The 18,059-nt window shown below is 42.8% G+C and overlaps 1 protein-coding gene across 4 annotated transcripts; it reads left to right on the top strand.

Annotated features, from left to right (window-relative positions):
• The first annotated feature begins 264 nt into the window (after window positions 1-264).
• Window positions 265-17,375, top strand: TMEM14A (transmembrane protein 14A). Of its 4 annotated transcripts, none has more exons than XM_036768593.1 (6): window positions 265-320; window positions 4,597-4,769; window positions 5,883-5,968; window positions 9,982-10,083; window positions 11,336-11,423; window positions 16,744-17,375. In XM_036768593.1, exons 3-6 carry the CDS (start codon window positions 5,893-5,895, stop codon window positions 16,781-16,783), a joined length of 306 nt encoding a protein of 101 aa, XP_036624488.1. In that variant the 5' UTR covers window positions 265-320; window positions 4,597-4,769; window positions 5,883-5,892; the 3' UTR covers window positions 16,784-17,375. The 4 variants fall into 4 exon arrangements, with proteins under 4 accessions (XP_036624488.1, XP_036624486.1, XP_036624487.1 ...); XM_036768592.1 differs by lacking the exon at window positions 265-320 and adding an exon at window positions 610-680; XM_036768591.1 differs by lacking the exons at window positions 265-320; window positions 4,597-4,769 and adding an exon at window positions 598-680.
• Window positions 17,376-18,059: the final 684 nt, after the last annotated feature.

Below are 18,059 nucleotides of genomic sequence, written 5' to 3'. Positions count from 1 at the left end.
GGACCTGGGTTTGAATCCTCATTTGCATCACTTCTTCGACCTCGCTGAGCCTCAGTTTCCTCATCTGTAAAACGAGTGTGTTGGATTAGCTGCTCTCTGAAGGCCCTAAATCTCTGATCCTATGCATAGCACAGCATAGAGCTTGGAGAACCAGGGCTCCCTCACGAGTGTCCCGGTTACAGTACACACAATTTCCGTGTAATCCTGGAACTCTTTCCCAGCCCCAATTTATCTCCACCAGGGGGCACCCACCCCCTCCGCTGTGTCCAGCAGCGAGCTCCGAGGCCCAGAGTCGGGCCAGGCCGGGACTGGATGCTCGGGTACGGTACGATACGCAGTGGCCTGGGAGAGGACTGTGGGCACGCGGCTGCCCATGGAGACAGAACGCGGCCCGGGACGTGTCAGGGACAGACCCTTGGCCCGGGACGTTTTAGAGATAGACCCTTGGCCGGGGAGGTTCGGATTCCGCCCCCGCCCTCTCCCGCGGCCCGGGCTTCGGGATCCGGTACCAACTCGGCTCCCTTCCCCTTTCGGGCGGGGCAGCAGTGACTGGACCGCGAAGCTGGAAGGAAGGAGAGGGAGCATGCGCAGAGACAGGGGCGGAGCGCCGGGAGGAGGAGGAGGAAGGGAGAAGGAGAGTTCGGAAGGTGCTGGAGGCGGGATCGACTGCAGGGCGCGAGGTAAGTAAGCAAAGTAAGCCTGAGCTGGTGGCTTTTCTCTTCTGCAGCCGCCTTGCTGTCCGTCTATCTGCAGGCGTGGGTCCGGAGGGCTAAGTGCGGCCAATCCCCGTCGTCCCCCCTCCCCCGCCCTTAGAGTCCCCTCACGTGGGGATGCAGCCCCCGGTTCGCCCGCCGTGCACCTAAATGAAGGAGGGGGTGCGCTAAGCGCAGAGCAGCGGCACCTCGCTTTTCCCCCACGCAGCGAACGAGGCACGCAACCTCGCAAGGGACGGAAAGGTTTGTGCGGGACGGACGGTCGGATGGTGGCCGGGTGCGTTCTGCGGCCGCGGCCCCGGGAGCATCCTCACACCCGGTCCGGTTCCCAGGGAGCGCACGCCCCCGGCTCGCTCTTTCCTCGCAGACTTAGCAGCCCCTCGTTTTTTCCTCCTTTACCCCGCCCCCCTTCCTGGAGCAGACACGACCCGTGGTGTTAACCAGACCTGCTCTCGTACCAGTTGCAACACACCCTGCCCGGCACGGGGTTATTGCGGAGAGGGTAAAGGGCATCAAAGAAGGAAGCCGACAAACTTCCCTGGCGAGGGAGGGACCGGGATCCCCCGGGGAAATGGACCCGTCTGCAGGGGCCGGGGACCGCTTTCTAGCGCCAGGGACAGTTTCCCTTCCGTTTCATTTTCCCGACCGGTATAAACGCAGGACGGTCAGCCTCTTCGGAAGCACCGCCGCCGCTCCGCTCTCCGTCCGGAGTCACAGAAGCGCCGGCACCACATCCCCTCCTTCGGTGACTCGGGGTCATTTGTCGCACCATCCTCTCCCTCCTTAAAAGCAGCTTATGGGCAACTCAGGTGTATCCGCATGAGCCCTCAGCGGAAAGTGGGGGGGAGGGGCGAGAAAACCGATGCCCCTTTGTGGGGTTTTCTGTGCCCAAATAAATCAGTCAACCAACAGTTAAGTTCACGGGTCTTAACTTCCCAGTACCTTAGAATAGGGCATTCATGATAATGATAGCTAGCATTTGCAAAGCGATTTTAGATTTTGCTAATCTTCAACACTAATTTAAATACTTTATTTTATAATTATATAATTAACTTTAATATTAAATAAAAATCCTAAATGCTTCATATACAAGCTACTAAAGCTTAAAGCTGCATTGAGACTTTTGGGCCACCCTGTATTATTCCCATTTGAGCCTCACAACAACTCTGAGGTAGGTGCTGTTATTTAGTCCCATTTTACAGATGAGGAAACTGAGTCAGCGAGATGAAGTGACTTGCTTGAGTCACATAACCAGTGTCTGCTGTAGGATTTGGACTCCAATATTTACAACTCCAATTCCATCGCTCTGTCTAAGCCATGGAGCTGCCATTCGGTTCATTTGGGAGCCAGGGAGGCCAGATCTTGCAGAGAGAGCTAGGCTTTGGGTAGTGACTTTTGCAGGATTTCTCCAAGTTTAGCTCTCAGATCCAACATTAAAACAGGAACTCCCTTCGAGGACAGATCTGGCCTTATGGATGTTAATTAAGGATGAGGATGTCCAAGGGTCCTGGTTTCAGTCCTCCTCAGGCGCCTCCAGTGAATGTTGGCCTATCACACACCCCTTCTGGGTTCACTTGCCCGAATAAACGGCTTTGAATATGCTGAGCCTGACAGTTTTGCGGAGGAACAAGAATTTCAGTATAGTTGGTGGTAGTAAGGGATGGCAGAAATCGTGTCTTAATTATCTGTATCTCCCCAGCACATAGGACAGTGCTCTGTACACAGTGGGTGCTTAATAAATGGCTATTATGGAAAGCGCCCTTTTAGACCGGAGGTCAAGAAACAATCCTAGATTCTAATCCCGTTTCTGTACTAATTGTATGTACTCTGTGATCCCTAATCTGACTAGTGATAGTAATAATAGCTGACATTTATTATAGTTCTTCAAGGTTTGCAAAGACCATAAACCCACCACTTAACTGAAATCATTCTTTCCAGTATTATCAGTGACTTCTTAATTTGTCAAACCCAGTGGCCTTTTATCAGTTTTAATTCTTGACCTTTCTGTGGCATTTGACTGCATTTTTCTGGACTCGCTGTTTTTCTCTTGGCTGTTGTAATACTGCTTTCTCTTGAAAATCCCTTAGTTTCCTTCCTCCTCCCATAACCCAAATGTGAGTGTCACCCAAGGTTCTCTCCTTGATTCATTTATCTCTCATCTTTGATGAATCTAGTCCAGAGGTGGGGAACCTGTGGCCCTCTAGGTCCTCAGGTGTGACCCTTTGACTCAATACAAACCTCACAGAACAAATCCCCTTAATAAAAACATTTGATCTGTAAAACTTGGACTCAAGTCAAAAGGCCACATCCAAGGACCTAGAAGGCCACATGTGACCTTGAGGCCACGTGTTCTCCACCCATGATCTAGTCCATCTATATCGCTACAGTTATCATCATAATGCAGATAACTCCCGTATCTCTATCACTAGGTCCAACCTCTCCCCTGAGGTCTAGTTTTATATTTCCAGTAGCCTGTTGTCTATTTCCACCTAGATATTCCACCTGTATATTAAATGTAACTAAATCAGAACTCCTTCCCAACATCTGCCTCTCATCTCAGCTTACCAGTTTCTCCCAGTGGCACCAGCTTTCTTCTAGTGTCCAGGCCCCAAAACCCTACCATCAATCATCTTTGACGGTTTTTCCTCTTTCCTATCACTTTTTACTAATGAGATTGGCGTTCATATAGCAGGAAAAGTTAAGTCTGAGGGAGGACTTGTAAGCATAGCAAGCCTCAATCCTATATGGGAGGTATGTGAAAACTTTCTTTGGTAGAGTTTCTGATAGCTATGTTGGAGTTAGATGAGACCTTGGAAGGCGAAGGAACGGGGTTTGGGGTGGGGGGGAGAAGTGCTCTAAGACAGCTTCTGTAAAAGGTGGGCTGCATTGGTGCCTTAATGTAATCAGAGCATTTCAGAGCTGGAAGAGGCCTTCTAAGGGAACCTAGAAGTGTGTTCATGGTAGTTTATATCTGTGCCCAGTACTAATGACCACTTAATCCCCATTTGGGATCTTATGGGTAATAGGGCCAGAAGGAAGGGAAGATGGGGAGAGTCTGATAAAAGATCCAGAAGCTCTCTAAGTGTTTTAAGACCTATGGAAAAGTTTAGGAGTAACCCTAGGGCAGCTAGGTGGCACAGTGGATAGACTGCTGGGGTTAAGAAGACTTATCTTTCTGAGTTCAAATGTGACCTCAGACACTCACTAGCTGTGTGACCCTGGGCAAGTCACTTAACATTGTTTGCCTTGGTTTCATCATCTGTAAAATGAGCTGGAGAAGGAAATGTGAAATCACTCCAGTATCTTTGCCAGGAAGACCCCCAGTAGGGTCACAGAGAGTTGAATACGATTACAAAATGACTGAGCAACAAAAGCAGTAACCTAAAGAGTTTAAATTTTTAAAATTAATATTTTTTGGTTTTATATTTCCTTCATTTCCCAAAATATTCTTCTCATTCTCCTAACCAGAGAACCAACCTTATAACAATTAAAAAAAATAAAAAAGGTTCAGCAAAACTAATGTATTAACCAACCGTGATATAATGTGTAGTGTTCATATCTATAACCTTCCCTGTTCTGCAAAGATACCAGGAGGCAAGGTGGCATGGAGGAGGGATACATTGTTATATCTCTTTTTGGGAGGCTAGATTTGGTCATTATAATTATATATCATTCAGTTTCTTCTTCCTTCTTTCCTTCCTCCATTCCTCCTTCCCTCCTTTTCTTCTTTCCTTCCTCTGTTCCTCCTCCTTTCTTCCTTTCCTTCTTTCCTTCCTCCGTTCCTCCTTCTTTCCTTCCTTCTTTTACATTTACATTGTTACAGTCACCGTACACGTGATTTTCTTGGTTTTGCTTACACGTCATTTTGTTCTGCTTCATCTAGTCTAAAAGTTTAAACCCGATTTGTCCAAGTCAGGGGAAGCTTACTTTCCAGCTCGGTACCACAACCTATTTAACTTGGTCCTGAGACTTCTGGCACCCTCAACTGCGTGGAACAGCCAGGAAAACCCAGAAGGCCTAGAAGGAGAAGCAGAGCATCAGAGGACAGACTGTGAGGTGATTGTTTGGTTTGCGGACCAGGATGAAGTAGCCTAGCCTGTGTGAGCTCGTGACGTCTGTCAAAGCCAGCCACCCTTGGAGCCAAAGCTACAAGGCACCAGGCAATGGAGAAGAAGAAACCAGTACTAATAGGGAAGAGGTAGATTAGCAGAAGTAGCAGCAGAGATGAAAAAACCACTGTGGGTGGTGAAAAGGGACACCAGACAGCTGAGGAGAGGGAATGGAAGAAATATTTAGAAGCACACAAATTGTGGGGAAACTCACGCTAGGGACCAGCAATCTTCCATGCTTCCATAGGCCCTTATGGGTATCATTGTGTTAGGGTACCCCCCCAAACTCTACAGAATTTGATATTTGTAATGATGGCCTGGCATCACAAAGGAAAAGTTAAAGTGATATTCTTCCACCAAAGTCCTCTGGAGATGCCTTCTTTTGGCACATAGATGGCCCTGGGCTCCCACTGTCACTAGAGTGCAAGGTCTGGCAAGCCCTGACTAGCGGGAAAGGCCTGAAGACAGACTATGTGTCCATTCTCTGAGGACCATTCTAGCCAAGTCTAGAGAGTCTTCTCACCCAAAAGTTGACCATTGGGTGATAAGTTCTTTATTTTGGGTTTTTTTCCCAACCACACTAATTCATGAAGAGACTTTCTGCCAAGACATAGAAGGACTTACAATCTGCATTGGTGGAGGGAATATCCACACCGATGAAATCATGGATTCTTGAGGTATGCTTTGCTTACTAAGGCAGAGGAGTGTGGAGTGCATTTTGTAGAGTTTTCTATAAGAAAGACATTTTAAGTTTTGACAGTTGGCTTATCTGGAATCCCAACTCTCTTGAATACCTCATTCCTGGATGTTGCCAGACAAGAGAGGTGTCATTTCATATGTTGTAGGGAAGGGGGTGGTAAGGAAAAGAAGGGTTAATCCTAAGTATTTACCTACACTTTTCTTTTTTCCATAAGCAAGCTTCAAAAATTGTCGATTTTATTTTGTGTGCCTATTTTATTTTATTAATTATTTGTGTGTCTGATTCATATTTCCCTGTTTAGAAAAAGTTCTTTTTTAAGTTTTATCTTATTAATCCTCTTCATTTTCTCTGTTTCTTTAGACGTGTAACCATGAGTATCGACTGGATTGGTTTTGGATATGCTGGCATATTAGCATTTGGAGGCATTCTGGGATATCGTCGCAAAGGTAAATTCTAAATTTTAAATCTAAAGGTAGTTTTAGGAATCAGAGTTTGCAAGAACAATATGAGAACCTGTGGATAAGACAAAAAATTTAGAGACTTCTCAGTTTTAATGTTATCTTCAATACTCTTTAAATTCCCTAATTATCAGTTAGAGATCGGATTTTTTTTTCCTACTAAGACTGGTGGGGGCAGTTAGGTGGTGCAGTGGATAGCTCACCAGGCCTAGAATTAGGAAGATCTGAGTTCAAATTCAGCGTGAGACACTTAACCAGCTGTGTGACCCTGGGCAAGTCACTTAACCCCTATTTGCCTCAGTTCCTCATCTGTGAAATAAGGATACATTGGAGAAAGGAATGGAAAACCACCCCAGTATCTTTGCCAAGAAAATCCCATGGGCAGGTCCATGGAGTCACTAAGAGTAGGACTCCAGTGAACAACAAACAAGACTGATAGGAAGCTTAGTTAATGAATGTTGGCGTGGCACATTGATAAGGAAAAATACTTTGGTGCCAAGTTCGTTACTGTCTTGTTGCTGGTGTCCAAAAGAAAGAAAATCCAGCTCTTTGGAAAATTTGAAATGAAAGATAGCCAGTATCAGAATTTTATTTTTAATATTTTTATATAATTATGTGTAAGGTAGTAGAGTTGGGAGTCTGAAGACCAGGGTTCAAATCTAGTCTTTGACATTTAGACCTTGGGCAAATTCCTTAACTTCTCCAAAGGTCTCAGGTGACACTAAGACTTAATTCGTCCACTGATGAGATCCTGGATTATTTATTTTGATGGGCATATAACTGAACAAGGCAGATTGTCTTGAGGAAGATAAATTTATAGGCAAAATGTTTCTTATTTTTCTTATCACTTCCTGCTCTTTTGTAGAAGTGGAAAAATTGAGGCTTTTGGTTTTTTTTTTCCCCTGGGGAGTTTTTATATTTCTCTCAATTTTGGTATGCTAACGAGTTTTGAGTAAGGACAAAGTAGCCAGAGTTAGATGTGAGAACTTGCTTTTTTTTTTTTTTAGAGATCTCTCAGAAGACAAGGACAGAAAAACCACCTGTCTTCTATAGTTGTAGTTACTTCTCCCTTGGAGGCTATGGAGATAGATTAAAACGAATGATTCATCGCGTCCCCTTTGTGCCCTGTATGTTTATGATTAAAGCTATTTTTTCTCCTATTTTTGATGTATTTGTTAGAAGAATGAAGAAGCCATTGTAACCCCTGTTAATGATTGTACAGACTTTGAAACTTCATAGATAATCATCTGTTTTGAACTTCAGAGAAATCAAATCCTTTGCTTGGCCTAGTGGATAGAATGCTGAACTTAGAAGGAAGGAAGCTTTTATTATTTATTAATATTTATTTAATATGTAATATTTACTTATTTATTATTATTAATCACCTACTATGCGCCAAGCACTTAATAAATATTATTTCATTTGGTCCTCACAACAACTCTGGCAAGTAGGTGCTTCTATTATTCCCTTTTTACAGTTAAGGAAACTGAGGCTGAAACAGGTTAAATAACTTGTCTAAAGTCTTACAACTTTTAAGTCCTTGAGGTTGGATTTGAATTCAGGTCTTCCTGACTCCAGGTCCACATAGGTGCCTTTGACTTAGCATCAGGAAGAATTGGATTTGAATCTTGCTTCACATTACTTACTGTCTTTGTGACAGACTTAATTTCTCTGACCCTCAGTTTCCCTCATTTTCCATAAAATTAATGTGATAATAGCATCTACCTCACCCAGTTACTGTGAGGTTCACCTGAGAAAGTGTGTGTGAATTGATTTGCAAAACTTAAAATGCCTTATAAATGTGAAGGAATCATCACCGCCGAACTGCTCATAAAAATACGTTTTTTCCCCAGTCAGCAAAGTTTCCAAGTCATATCAGTTATAAAACAGTAAAGAGACCTGAGGGCAGCTAGGCAGCACAGTGGATAGGGTGCCAGGCCTGGAGTCGAGAAGACTCATCTTCCTGAGTTCAAATCCAGCCTCAGACACTTAGTAGCTATGAGACCCCAGGCAAGTTGCTTAACTCTGTTTGCCTCAGTTTCCTCATCTGTAAAGTGAGCCGGAGAAGGTAATGACAAACAACTCTAGTATCTTTGCCAAGAAAACCCCAAATGGGGTCAGGAAGAGTAAGACACAACAACAGGAGACCTGAATATTTAACTTTTTTTCCCCTTTCAAGTCGGATTATGAAAACCATTTATTCCTGAACTTCATTCGTTCTTTTAAATTCTTTGTTGCAAATGAGAGCTCCCGGGGGAAGCTTCATTCAGAAATGAAGAGGATATAAAAACAAAAAGACGTGAATAAACATTTATGTTTGAATGATCATGAATGGACCTTGCTTCTGAGGTTCCCTTCAGTTACTAGCTCCCACCTCCCCCAAATCATGCTGTATTTACTTCATATATATTATGTTTTTACCTATGTGTATAAGTAAGCCTATAGACTGTGGGCTTCTTGAGGGATGGAACTATTTTGGATTTTTTTTTCCTTCGCATCCCAAGCATCTAGGCCTGTGTCTGAGCCCTGGAAGTGTTCAATTGTTACTGTTGTTCCTCTGTCATTCCCAAAGAGGGCGAAACTTTGATTTACTCATGAATTGGATTTAAGGGAGGCAGAGCTGTGCAAAGTCACCATCAGCTTCACTCTCTCTTCCAGAGTACTGTGGCAAGACAGAAGTCAAGATGACTGGCGATGGCCCAGGATGCAAGAAGGATGCGATAGACAGAAAGATGGACAGGTGTAGATGATAGAAAGATGTGGTAAATAGACCAATAGAAGGATGCGATAGACAGAAGGATGGACAGATGTAGATGATAGAAAGATATGGTGAATAGACCAATAGAAGGATGTGATAGAAAGATGGACAGATGTAGATGATAGAAAGATATGGTAAATAGACTGATAGAAGAATGTGATAGAAGGATGGACAGATGTAGATGATAGAAAGATGTAAATAGACCAATAGAAGGATGCGATAGAAGGATGGACAGATATAGATGATAGAAAGATATAGTAAATAGACTGATAGAAGGATGCAATAGACAGATGGACAGATGTGGATGATAGAAAGATATGTTAAATAGACTGACAGAAGGATGTGATAGAAAGATGGACAGATGTAGATGATAGAAAGATATGTTAAATAGACTGACAGAAGGATGTGATAGAAAGATGGACAGATGTAGATGATAGAAAGATATGTTAAATAGACTGACAGAAGGATGCGATAGAAAGATGGACAGATGTAGATGATAGAAAGATATGATAAATAGAAGGATGCAATAGAAAGATGGACAGTTGTACATGATAGAAAGATATGGTAAATAGACAGAAGGATGTGATAGACAGAAAGAGATATAGATGATACAAAGATATGGTAAATAGACTGATAGAGGCATGCGATAGACAGAAGGATGGACAGATATAGATGATAGAAAGATATAGTAAATAGACTGATAGAAGGGTGCGATAGAAGGATGGACATATGTAGATGATAGAAAGATACGGTAAATACAGTGATAGAAGGATGTGATAGAAAGATGGACAGATGTAGATGATAGATATGGTAAATAGACTGATAGAAGGATGTGATAGACAGAAGTGTTGAATAAATACCAACTGATAAGTTGTTTTTTTTTTTAGCATTACCTTTGAAAGTTTATTTTTCTTCACGTATTTTAAATCTTCTACAAAAATCCTATCCTTACGCCTTGGGGTGGTGGGAGAAGGTGACCCCAGTGGTTGTCCGGGAACACAAAGCTTTAGCAGGCTGCATCCCGTGCTGAATAAAGGGCTTGAGCATGGGACTGGAGACAGATTATGTGTGTCTGTCGTCTGAGGTTCACCAGAAAGTGCTTTGGAGCAGTTGTGTTCTGTCTCCATGGAGAGACAGCGCACACCAACGCCGTTTCGTGAAATGGTGAAGCGATGTCATCATGTTTCGTATTTCTTTGATTTGAGTTTCTCTTGGTGACCCTCTGCCCTCCTTGTCGTTTCAGGAAGCGTTATATCTTTGGTTGCTGGTCTTTTCTTTGGCTTGTTGGCGGCTTATGGAGCTTACTGTATCTCCTGCAATCCCCAAGATGTCAAATTGTCACTACGTGAGTATTATGTTAGTCTAGACTGAGAAAGGGGAGTGTTTTTTTTTTAAATCAAGATCTTAGTATTGCACAAATCAGGAAACAATTCTGTATGACCAGGAATCAACATGGCGCAGCTGAGTACCAATTAGTATGAATAATGAATCTCATGAAGCAGCCTCAGGTATTCAAATTTACATTATTCAAAATTGTAATTATTGAAACATGGTGATTGGTTCCAACCCATTGGAAATAGGCAGTTTGAATTTGAATAACATGTCCTCTTCATGAGGATTTATTGTTCCCACTAATTGAGACCTAACTGAACAGTAGAAAAAGCACAGGCTTTGGTGTCGGAGAACTGGGTTCAAATCCCAGCTCTGACACTTCATAGCCGGATAATGTTTGGGCAGGCCATTTAAACTCCTTGGGCTTCAACTTTCTCACGTGAAAAATGAGGGAGTTGAACTAGATGGCCTCCAAGGTCCCTTCCAGCTCTAGATCTGTGACCCTAACAATGGGCACCGCCTCTCAGTAACCCCTGGCTCTCCAGATTCAAGTTCAAGGTGATCCCAGTGGTATAAGTAAAAAGCACAGTGGATTTAGAATCATGGAGCTGGGTTCCATCTTCCGTGTGACTGGGCTAGTCATTTAATTTCTCCAAGCCTCAGTTTCCTTGGGAGGTAGTAATATTCGTACCACTTCCTTCATAGGACTGTTGTCATATGCCATAAACACTGCCTGAAGCCTCCTGTAAATGTCAGTTGCTAAAAGATTGGACTGCAAAGTATATACTACCTGGCTCTTGGGCATGCTGAGTCCTATTAATTAGGCAGCTAGGCTATTTATTCTTCATGTATTAAGTTCTCCCAGGCGTTATTGTATTATAAAAGCCAGTCTTCTTTTCTTCCAGGTTTAATTGATTAATTAGGACTTCCTTTTCATGACATACCATTCTTGTTAAAACTCTATTCTTTTTTGGGGGGAGGGGTGTAGATCAGAGTCGCTTCTATGTTACAACTGTCCCATGGAAAAAATTTTAACTTTTTGCTATATTACTCCAGGTTAGCGATTTGAAAATAAGTGTTCTCTTGAGTATCGTGTCTAAGTATTGTGTAGAAGAGCCATTCAAAGATCGGACAAAAAAAAAACTTGCTGTGTCTTATGAGCGGGAGAGAGTTTTGGACAAATGAGATGATGTCTGTATTTTTTCATGTGTAACTGTAGAATTACTCTGTTGTAACTTTAGCTCATGGACTGGTTTGTTTTACAGTCACTGCCTTCTTTCTGGTCAATTTAATGGGCATAAGGTTCAAGAGATCCAAGAAACTAATGCCAGCAGGAATTGTAGCTGGCCTAAGGTAAGAAAATATATCTCTGTCCTTAATTTCCTTTGCTGAGATTCAGAAAGGATAGATCCTTGGCAATCAGCAGTTTCTAATTTTGTAAATTAAGCAATTCTGAAGGTAACAAGGTACAGTATAGGCCTTGGAATCAGAATGACCTGGGTTGAGTCACACCTTAGGCATGTGCTAGCTTTATGATGATCCTGGGCAAATCACTTGATCTCTCTGTGGGTTACACATGAGTTACCTGTCTGCATCGGTAGGGGGAGTTTCCATTCTGGTAAATTTATAGATGACTAAGTGTAATTTTCACAACAGCCTAGACACCTATGCAAGCTTTGAATTAGCATTCACTAAGTCATTCTTCTTAATTTATCAAACTAATTAAATAAAGGGACAGCTAGGTGGCACAGTGAGCACCAGCCCTGGAGTCAGGAGGACCTGAGTTCAAATTTGGCCTCAGACACTCCTGGGCAAGTCTCTTAACCCTGTTTGCTTCCATTTCCTCATCTGTAAAATGAGCTGGAGAAGGAAATGGCAAGCTATTCTAATATCAAAAAAAAAAAAAAAAGGAGCAAGTGAAGTCATATATGTAAAAGACACTTTGCAGACCTAAAGCAATATATGCCTGCCTGAACACACATGAACGTTTTTCAGAATCATGGATGCTGTGGTGAGTGAAATGAGAATGACCGACAGTTTTCACGACTGAGGATCAAATGCTGCCCTGCTACATTCAGCTTTAAATCTGTGTTCCTGTGCCTTGTCGTTGTAGTTTCGGTCATGCCCAACTCTTTGTGACCCTCTTTGGGTTTGATATTTCTTTTTCCAGCTCATTTTACAGATGAGGGAACTGAGGCAGACGGGGTTAAGTGACTGTAGCAGCAAGCGCCCTAGCATACCCAGGATGTCCCGCTAGCACAGGTTCTTTGATCTGCTTTTAAAGGGGTCAGCAATCTTACTTTTAATTACATTCACTGGTTCAGGGGAAGGGTCAGCACCCTGAATGTCAGAGAAAATACAAGCAGAGAAATTAGCACAAAGGCCCACAGACGGGGCTCTGATTGCCTGGATCGAAGCAATATTGCTATGTACTTCACATGTACCACTGGATCGAGAGAGCCTTTACAATATGGCTACTCAGAGTCTCAACCGGGAAATCAAAAGGTCCTTCTCATAAGCGAACCCCCAAAGCAAAATACCAACTCAGAATATGTATTACACTTCTCAGAGTCAGAAGGCATCACAACCTCACCACCCTCGTCACTCAGTGCCCAATCAAGTTAGTACCAAAAGGTGTGGAAGCCTTCCTACAAGCAAACCTCCTCGAAGCAAGCTTCCCTCCCCCAGTGGGCTCTGTGTGACTCAGGATGTACCACAGCTGTGAATTGGGCCAGAGCTCAGAGCAGGTCACATAGGCCTGTTAATGGTCGGGGAAGATCTTCCTGTTCCATTAACATTACAGTGACACGTCCAGGGTCACACAGCCAGTAAGTGTCTGAAGCCGTACTTGAACCCAAGAAGATGAATCTTCCTGACTCTAGGCCCAGCGCTCTATCCATGGTACCACCTAGCTGCCTAGGATCCTATGAATGGCGATTACCAATCTCTTTGTTCAATCTATGAATTGCCCACAAATTCTCACTTGAGAAGTCCCCTATTTAGGAAGTTGGAGAGTGTGTTGATAGTCAGTCACTAGAAGAGGTGTTTTTAACCTTCTCTTGTATCAGTGGATGCCTTTGGAAGCCTGGTGTAGCCTATGGATGCCTTCTCAGAGTGGTTTGAAATGCGTTAAGTAAACTACATAGGATTGCAAAGGAAGCCAATTGTATTGAAAAAAACAAAGTTCATAGACTCCCCGGTTAAGATTCCTTATAATAAAGTAAGGGAAAGCAACGTGGCAGTAATAGCATGCCAAATCTTTGGTGGGCAGAGAGGATAATGTGGCCAGTTACCCATGAGAGCTGTGTGGTTGATGGAGAGGTGGCAGCCGTCCTCCACGATTGCGGTGAGGAAGAAGGAACACGGTCAAAGGTCAACTTTTAAGGACAGGTTCTTTTTCACAACTGCCACGTCCTGATTAGCGTGTTACTCAAAATCGTACCACAGGTCATTGACCACTATCATACGGATGTGGGTTTTTTGGACATTTTAGAAATACTGTTTGATAAGGATGTCCTGAAGTATGTAGTCTCCCCCTTCTAAGCATACCTGTATTGCTAAGCCGCACAGGTGCGAAACTGTCTTATTCTTTGAAATTTTCAAAGGAGATTCTATAGCATCTCCCCCACTCCCCCAACAGATCCTATTTTCTCCCTTCCGTTAATTCAGAAAATTGGCTAAAATAACAATATTCCCACCAGTTATTTGAATTTGAAAGGAAGCAAAATTAAGAAAACCTTTTTTAAAAATTCATTTTTATTCTTTCTAATTTTCCTCAAAACTTTTGGTATAAACTGATGGGTATTGGTGAATTCTAGTCCCTGACTTCTTTTTATGGAGACTTAGTATCTGTATTTCTTGGTGCTAACCTGTTCCTACTTTTTGAAAAATCTTATTTTGTTGATATCTTCCCCATTTTTACATCACCTTCATTTCTGAATATGTCCTTTCCCCTTCCCTACTCACAGAACCATCCCTTGTGAAATTTTTAAAAAAGAGTTTGTACCTTATAAAAGCCAAACAACACATTAACTGTCTTAAAATACATGCAGTATTCCACACCCATAGCCCCTGCCTTTGCAAAGAAGGGATGGTGGTGCATTTATCAATTTTTCTTCTTGTACAAGCTTGTTTTTTTATAATTAGAGAGGGTTCCATTTTAGGCACAAAGGCAGCTAAGTGACAAAGTGGTTACAACGCTGGGCCCAGGGTCAGGAAGACCCAAGTTCAAATCCAGACTCAAACTTTTACTACTTGTGTGACCCTGGGCAAATCACTTAACCTCTGTGACTCGCCTCAGTTTCCCCAACTGTAAATCGGGGTTAATAATAGAAACTACCTCATAGGATGGTTGTGAAGATCAAATGAGATAATATTTGTAAGGGGCTTAGCATAGTGCCTGGCACATAGTAGGTGCTTGTTCCCTTCTCCTTTTTAGGAGTACCTTTTGTAAACTGAAATGTTATAATAACCAAATGATTAAATATTTTCCATGTAGAAATCCAGGGACAAGTCTATTTAAGGTCTTTCTGTGAAGCTGCCACAAATTCGTGTCCCCAGGATACCAGAAAATGAGACTGTTTGGATGAAAACCAGCCTTAGAGTTGGAAAGGCCTGGTTTCTTTTTTTTTGGAGGGGGGAAGGCAGGGCAATCGGGGTTAAGTGACTTGCCCAAGGTCACACAGCTAGTAAGTGTGTCAAGTGACTGAGGCCGCATTTGAACTCAGGTCCTCCTGACTCCAGGGCCGGTGTTGTACTCACTGCGCCAGCAGGCTTCTCCAAAGGCCTAGTTTCAAGTTCCACTTCTAATACATCCTGATTTTATGACCTCGGACAAGTCACTTAACACCCACCCCCCACTCTGTTAAGATTATAAAATTGAAGAATAGTTACTGATCTTTATTGATTGAGGAAATTGCCTCTCACTAGGAGCTCTCTCCATACCCGGGAAATCACAGGGCTGGTCTAAAATAAAATAAATTGATTGGATGGGCGAATAGCTGGGATTTGTCAGTCATCCGATATTTATTAAGTCCTTGCTGTGTGCCGGTCACTGCTTTAAGCCCTAATGATACAAAAAGGAAAAGCAGTGCCCTGGATGGGCTCGCGGTCTAAAGAAGGAGGTGGCGTCTAAACAGCTGTGTACGTATGGGATCTATACCGGGTAAATCGGGGAGAGTCTCAGAGAGAGGACACCCACATTAAGGGGAACCGGGGAAGGTGGGATTTCAGCTGAGGCTTGGAGAGAATTCTGCCCAGGTGTGTGGGAGGGAGAAGAAAACACTCGGCAGAGGGGGGGATTTTTGAGGCGGTATTAACAGCATTTATTCATTCATTCATTCATTCATTCATTCATTCAGTGAAGAAGCAGGGCATTCCCAGACACGCAGTGACCATCCTCTCACTCACTAGGCCAGGGCTGTCTAAAACGCGGGCCGTGCGCCCCCATGCGGCCCTCCCATGTCCACCACAAGCACAGAAATCCACACGAATGCTCTAGTTAAAGTGTTTATGTCCGGTTCCATGCCTGCAGTAGACACAGGCCCTGCGGGCTGCACTTTGGACAGCCCTGCGCTAGGGTGAGAAGATAACAGAGACAGAAATAACGTAAAGATGCACAGGAAAAAGAGTTCAATTCCTGCTGTTGGATTTAGCCGTATTTCCTGGAAGAGGTGGCATGTCCCTGACCTGCTGACTGGAGATAGTCCATAGCTTATATTTCTTCCTAAATCTCTTGATTTATTTTCCTAAATTCCCCTAAGATTTTCCATGCCGGTGTGCCAGTGAAGTCTGCACTCTCCCATGTCCAAAAGTCAGTTTAGTTTACAATCAACAAACACTTGAAGGCAAAATGTCCCTGACCCCAAGGAGCTCGTATGGTAATGAGGGTCACAACATGCAAACAGCTTTGTACCAACAAGATGGCTGCAGTGTAGCCCTGCGGTGTAGACTAATTACTTCTGATTTATCCTGTAGATAGCTTATCTGTATTCTATCTAGCATAATGTACTGTGACAGTATATTGCACAATTGTATGTGTTACATATACGTATATACACACACACATATATATAGACTCACGTCCAGTTTACCATATATACACATGTGCATGTGTGTGCTTACGTGTGTATATACACGTGTACTCATATACACGTGCACACATGGGTTTGTATGTATAAATTTAGGCAGCTGGGTAGCAAAGTAGATAGAGTGTTGGGGCTAGAGTCAGGAAGACTCATCTTCCTGAGTTCAAATCTGGCCTCAGACACTTAGTAGCTGTGTGACCCCGGATAAGTCACATAACCCTGTTTGCCTCAGTTTCCTCATCTGTAAAATGAGCTGGAGAAGGAAATGGCTAACCATTCTAGTGTCTTTACTAAGAAAACCCCAAATGAGGTCACAAAGAGTCTTATATAACTGAAAAAAGTGTGTGTGTGTGTATATCCTGTGTTATGTGTAACTCACATATATAACATTAGCATATACTACATAGACATTATACAGAGCACATATATAGCTAGCGTTTATATAGTATTTTAACATTTGCAAAACCCCTCACAAGCCTAGCACTCTGATCACCGTGCCCCCCAGCTGCCTCTGGACTGACTATTTTGTCTTCACTTTTTGTATCAATTATTTGCCCTCATGTTGGATTTCTTTTCTTTTAAAACAGCCTCTTGATGGTTTTGAGACTCGTCTTGATGCGCGCATGAGACTCCCCAGCGACCAGGGACGTAATTCTGATCCTTCCAACACAGCAGACTAAATACATCCTTTGTACTTGAAAGATAAATTTCAACAAAAAATGTCAAGCATCTGTAAGGAAGAAGTAACAGCTAGCAATCTGACCCTCCTCGTATTAGCATTAATTGACATGATTATTTTTTTTAAACCAAAAATTTTTTTCGCCTGCTTTCTAGTTGACAGTGATTGTTTCCTAAAGCGTACGTAACGCGTCATGTCTCATTGACCCTCATTTCCCCTTCTTTTATTTTTCACTGTAGAAGGTGCAAAGTCATTGTCCACCGGTATAAATTTTAAGTCTTTTCTATTTGTTTCCTCCAAACTCCAAACACTGATGTCACCAAACAAAAGTTTACATGACAATAACACTTGTCAGTCAATAGGATGCCTTACGTGTGATTTCACTAAAATACTAACTGATTGTCCTAGTCTCTGTTTGTCTTACAAGCTGCACAGGAAATACTTTTGTTCTGACATTTAAATTTTATTCCACCCTCTGCAGACACTGGATGTAGGAGCAGAGTGTAACTAGCATTCAAATAAAAGTTCTTCTATTTTAAATGTGTTTCCATGTCATTGTTTTGTGAGATATAAGTTTTAATTTCATTTGTGAGAAGAATTTAGTTAAACGAGAGAAAAAATAATAAGTGTGCTTTAAATACAATAATGGGCATCTAGGAGATGAAGTGGATAGAGCGCTGGGCCTGAAGACAGGAACATTCATCTTCCTAAGTTCAAATCTGGCCTCGGACACTTATTGGCTGTGTGACCCTGGGCAAGTCACTTAACCCTCTTTGCCTCAATTTTCTCATCTATCAAATGAGCTGGAGAAGGAATTGGAAAACCACTCTAGTATCTTTGCCAGGAAAACCCCAAATGGGGTCAGGAAGGATCAGACACAACTGAAAAGACTGAACACCACCACCACATACACTATAACATTTTATCCTCCTGTGAGGGGGGATATCATCCTTTCCATTTACAGAGGAGAAAAATGAGTCTGAGAAGGGCCTGAGTAACCAGCCTAGCGTCACAGAGCTAGTAAGTGCCAGAGACAGACATTAAACCCCCAGACTTCAAATCCAGTGTTCTCTCGATCAGGCCGTGCTGGATGTTTAGGCCAAAAGTTTCTCCATTTCTTCAGAAACCACTTTTCTGGGAATCAGTGATGAGTTTCTACTTTATTGTGGGAAATAAGGGTCACCTTATATAGCAAGGTTAGAGAATACTATTGTGCTATAAGAA

The sequence above is a fragment of the Trichosurus vulpecula genome, chromosome 7 (genome assembly GCF_011100635.1).
Source record: "Trichosurus vulpecula isolate mTriVul1 chromosome 7, mTriVul1.pri, whole genome shotgun sequence".
In the NCBI taxonomy this organism is placed as follows: Eukaryota; Metazoa; Chordata; class Mammalia; order Diprotodontia; family Phalangeridae; genus Trichosurus; species Trichosurus vulpecula.
Note: the sequence above shows the minus strand (reverse complement) of the source record. Positions and strands in the feature narration are given on the sequence as shown.

Coding starts and splice junctions, on each gene's coding strand:
- TMEM14A (XM_036768593.1), top strand. CDS start 5,893: ATGAGTATCGACTGGATTGGTTTTGGATATGCTGGCATATTAGCATTT. Junction 5,969..9,981: donor TCTGGGATATCGTCGCAAAG/GTAAATTCTAAA, acceptor TTGTCGTTTCAG/GAAGCGTTATATCTTTGGTT. Junction 11,424..16,743: donor GGAATTGTAGCTGGCCTAAG/GTAAGAAAATAT, acceptor CTTTTAAAACAG/CCTCTTGATGGTTTTGAGAC.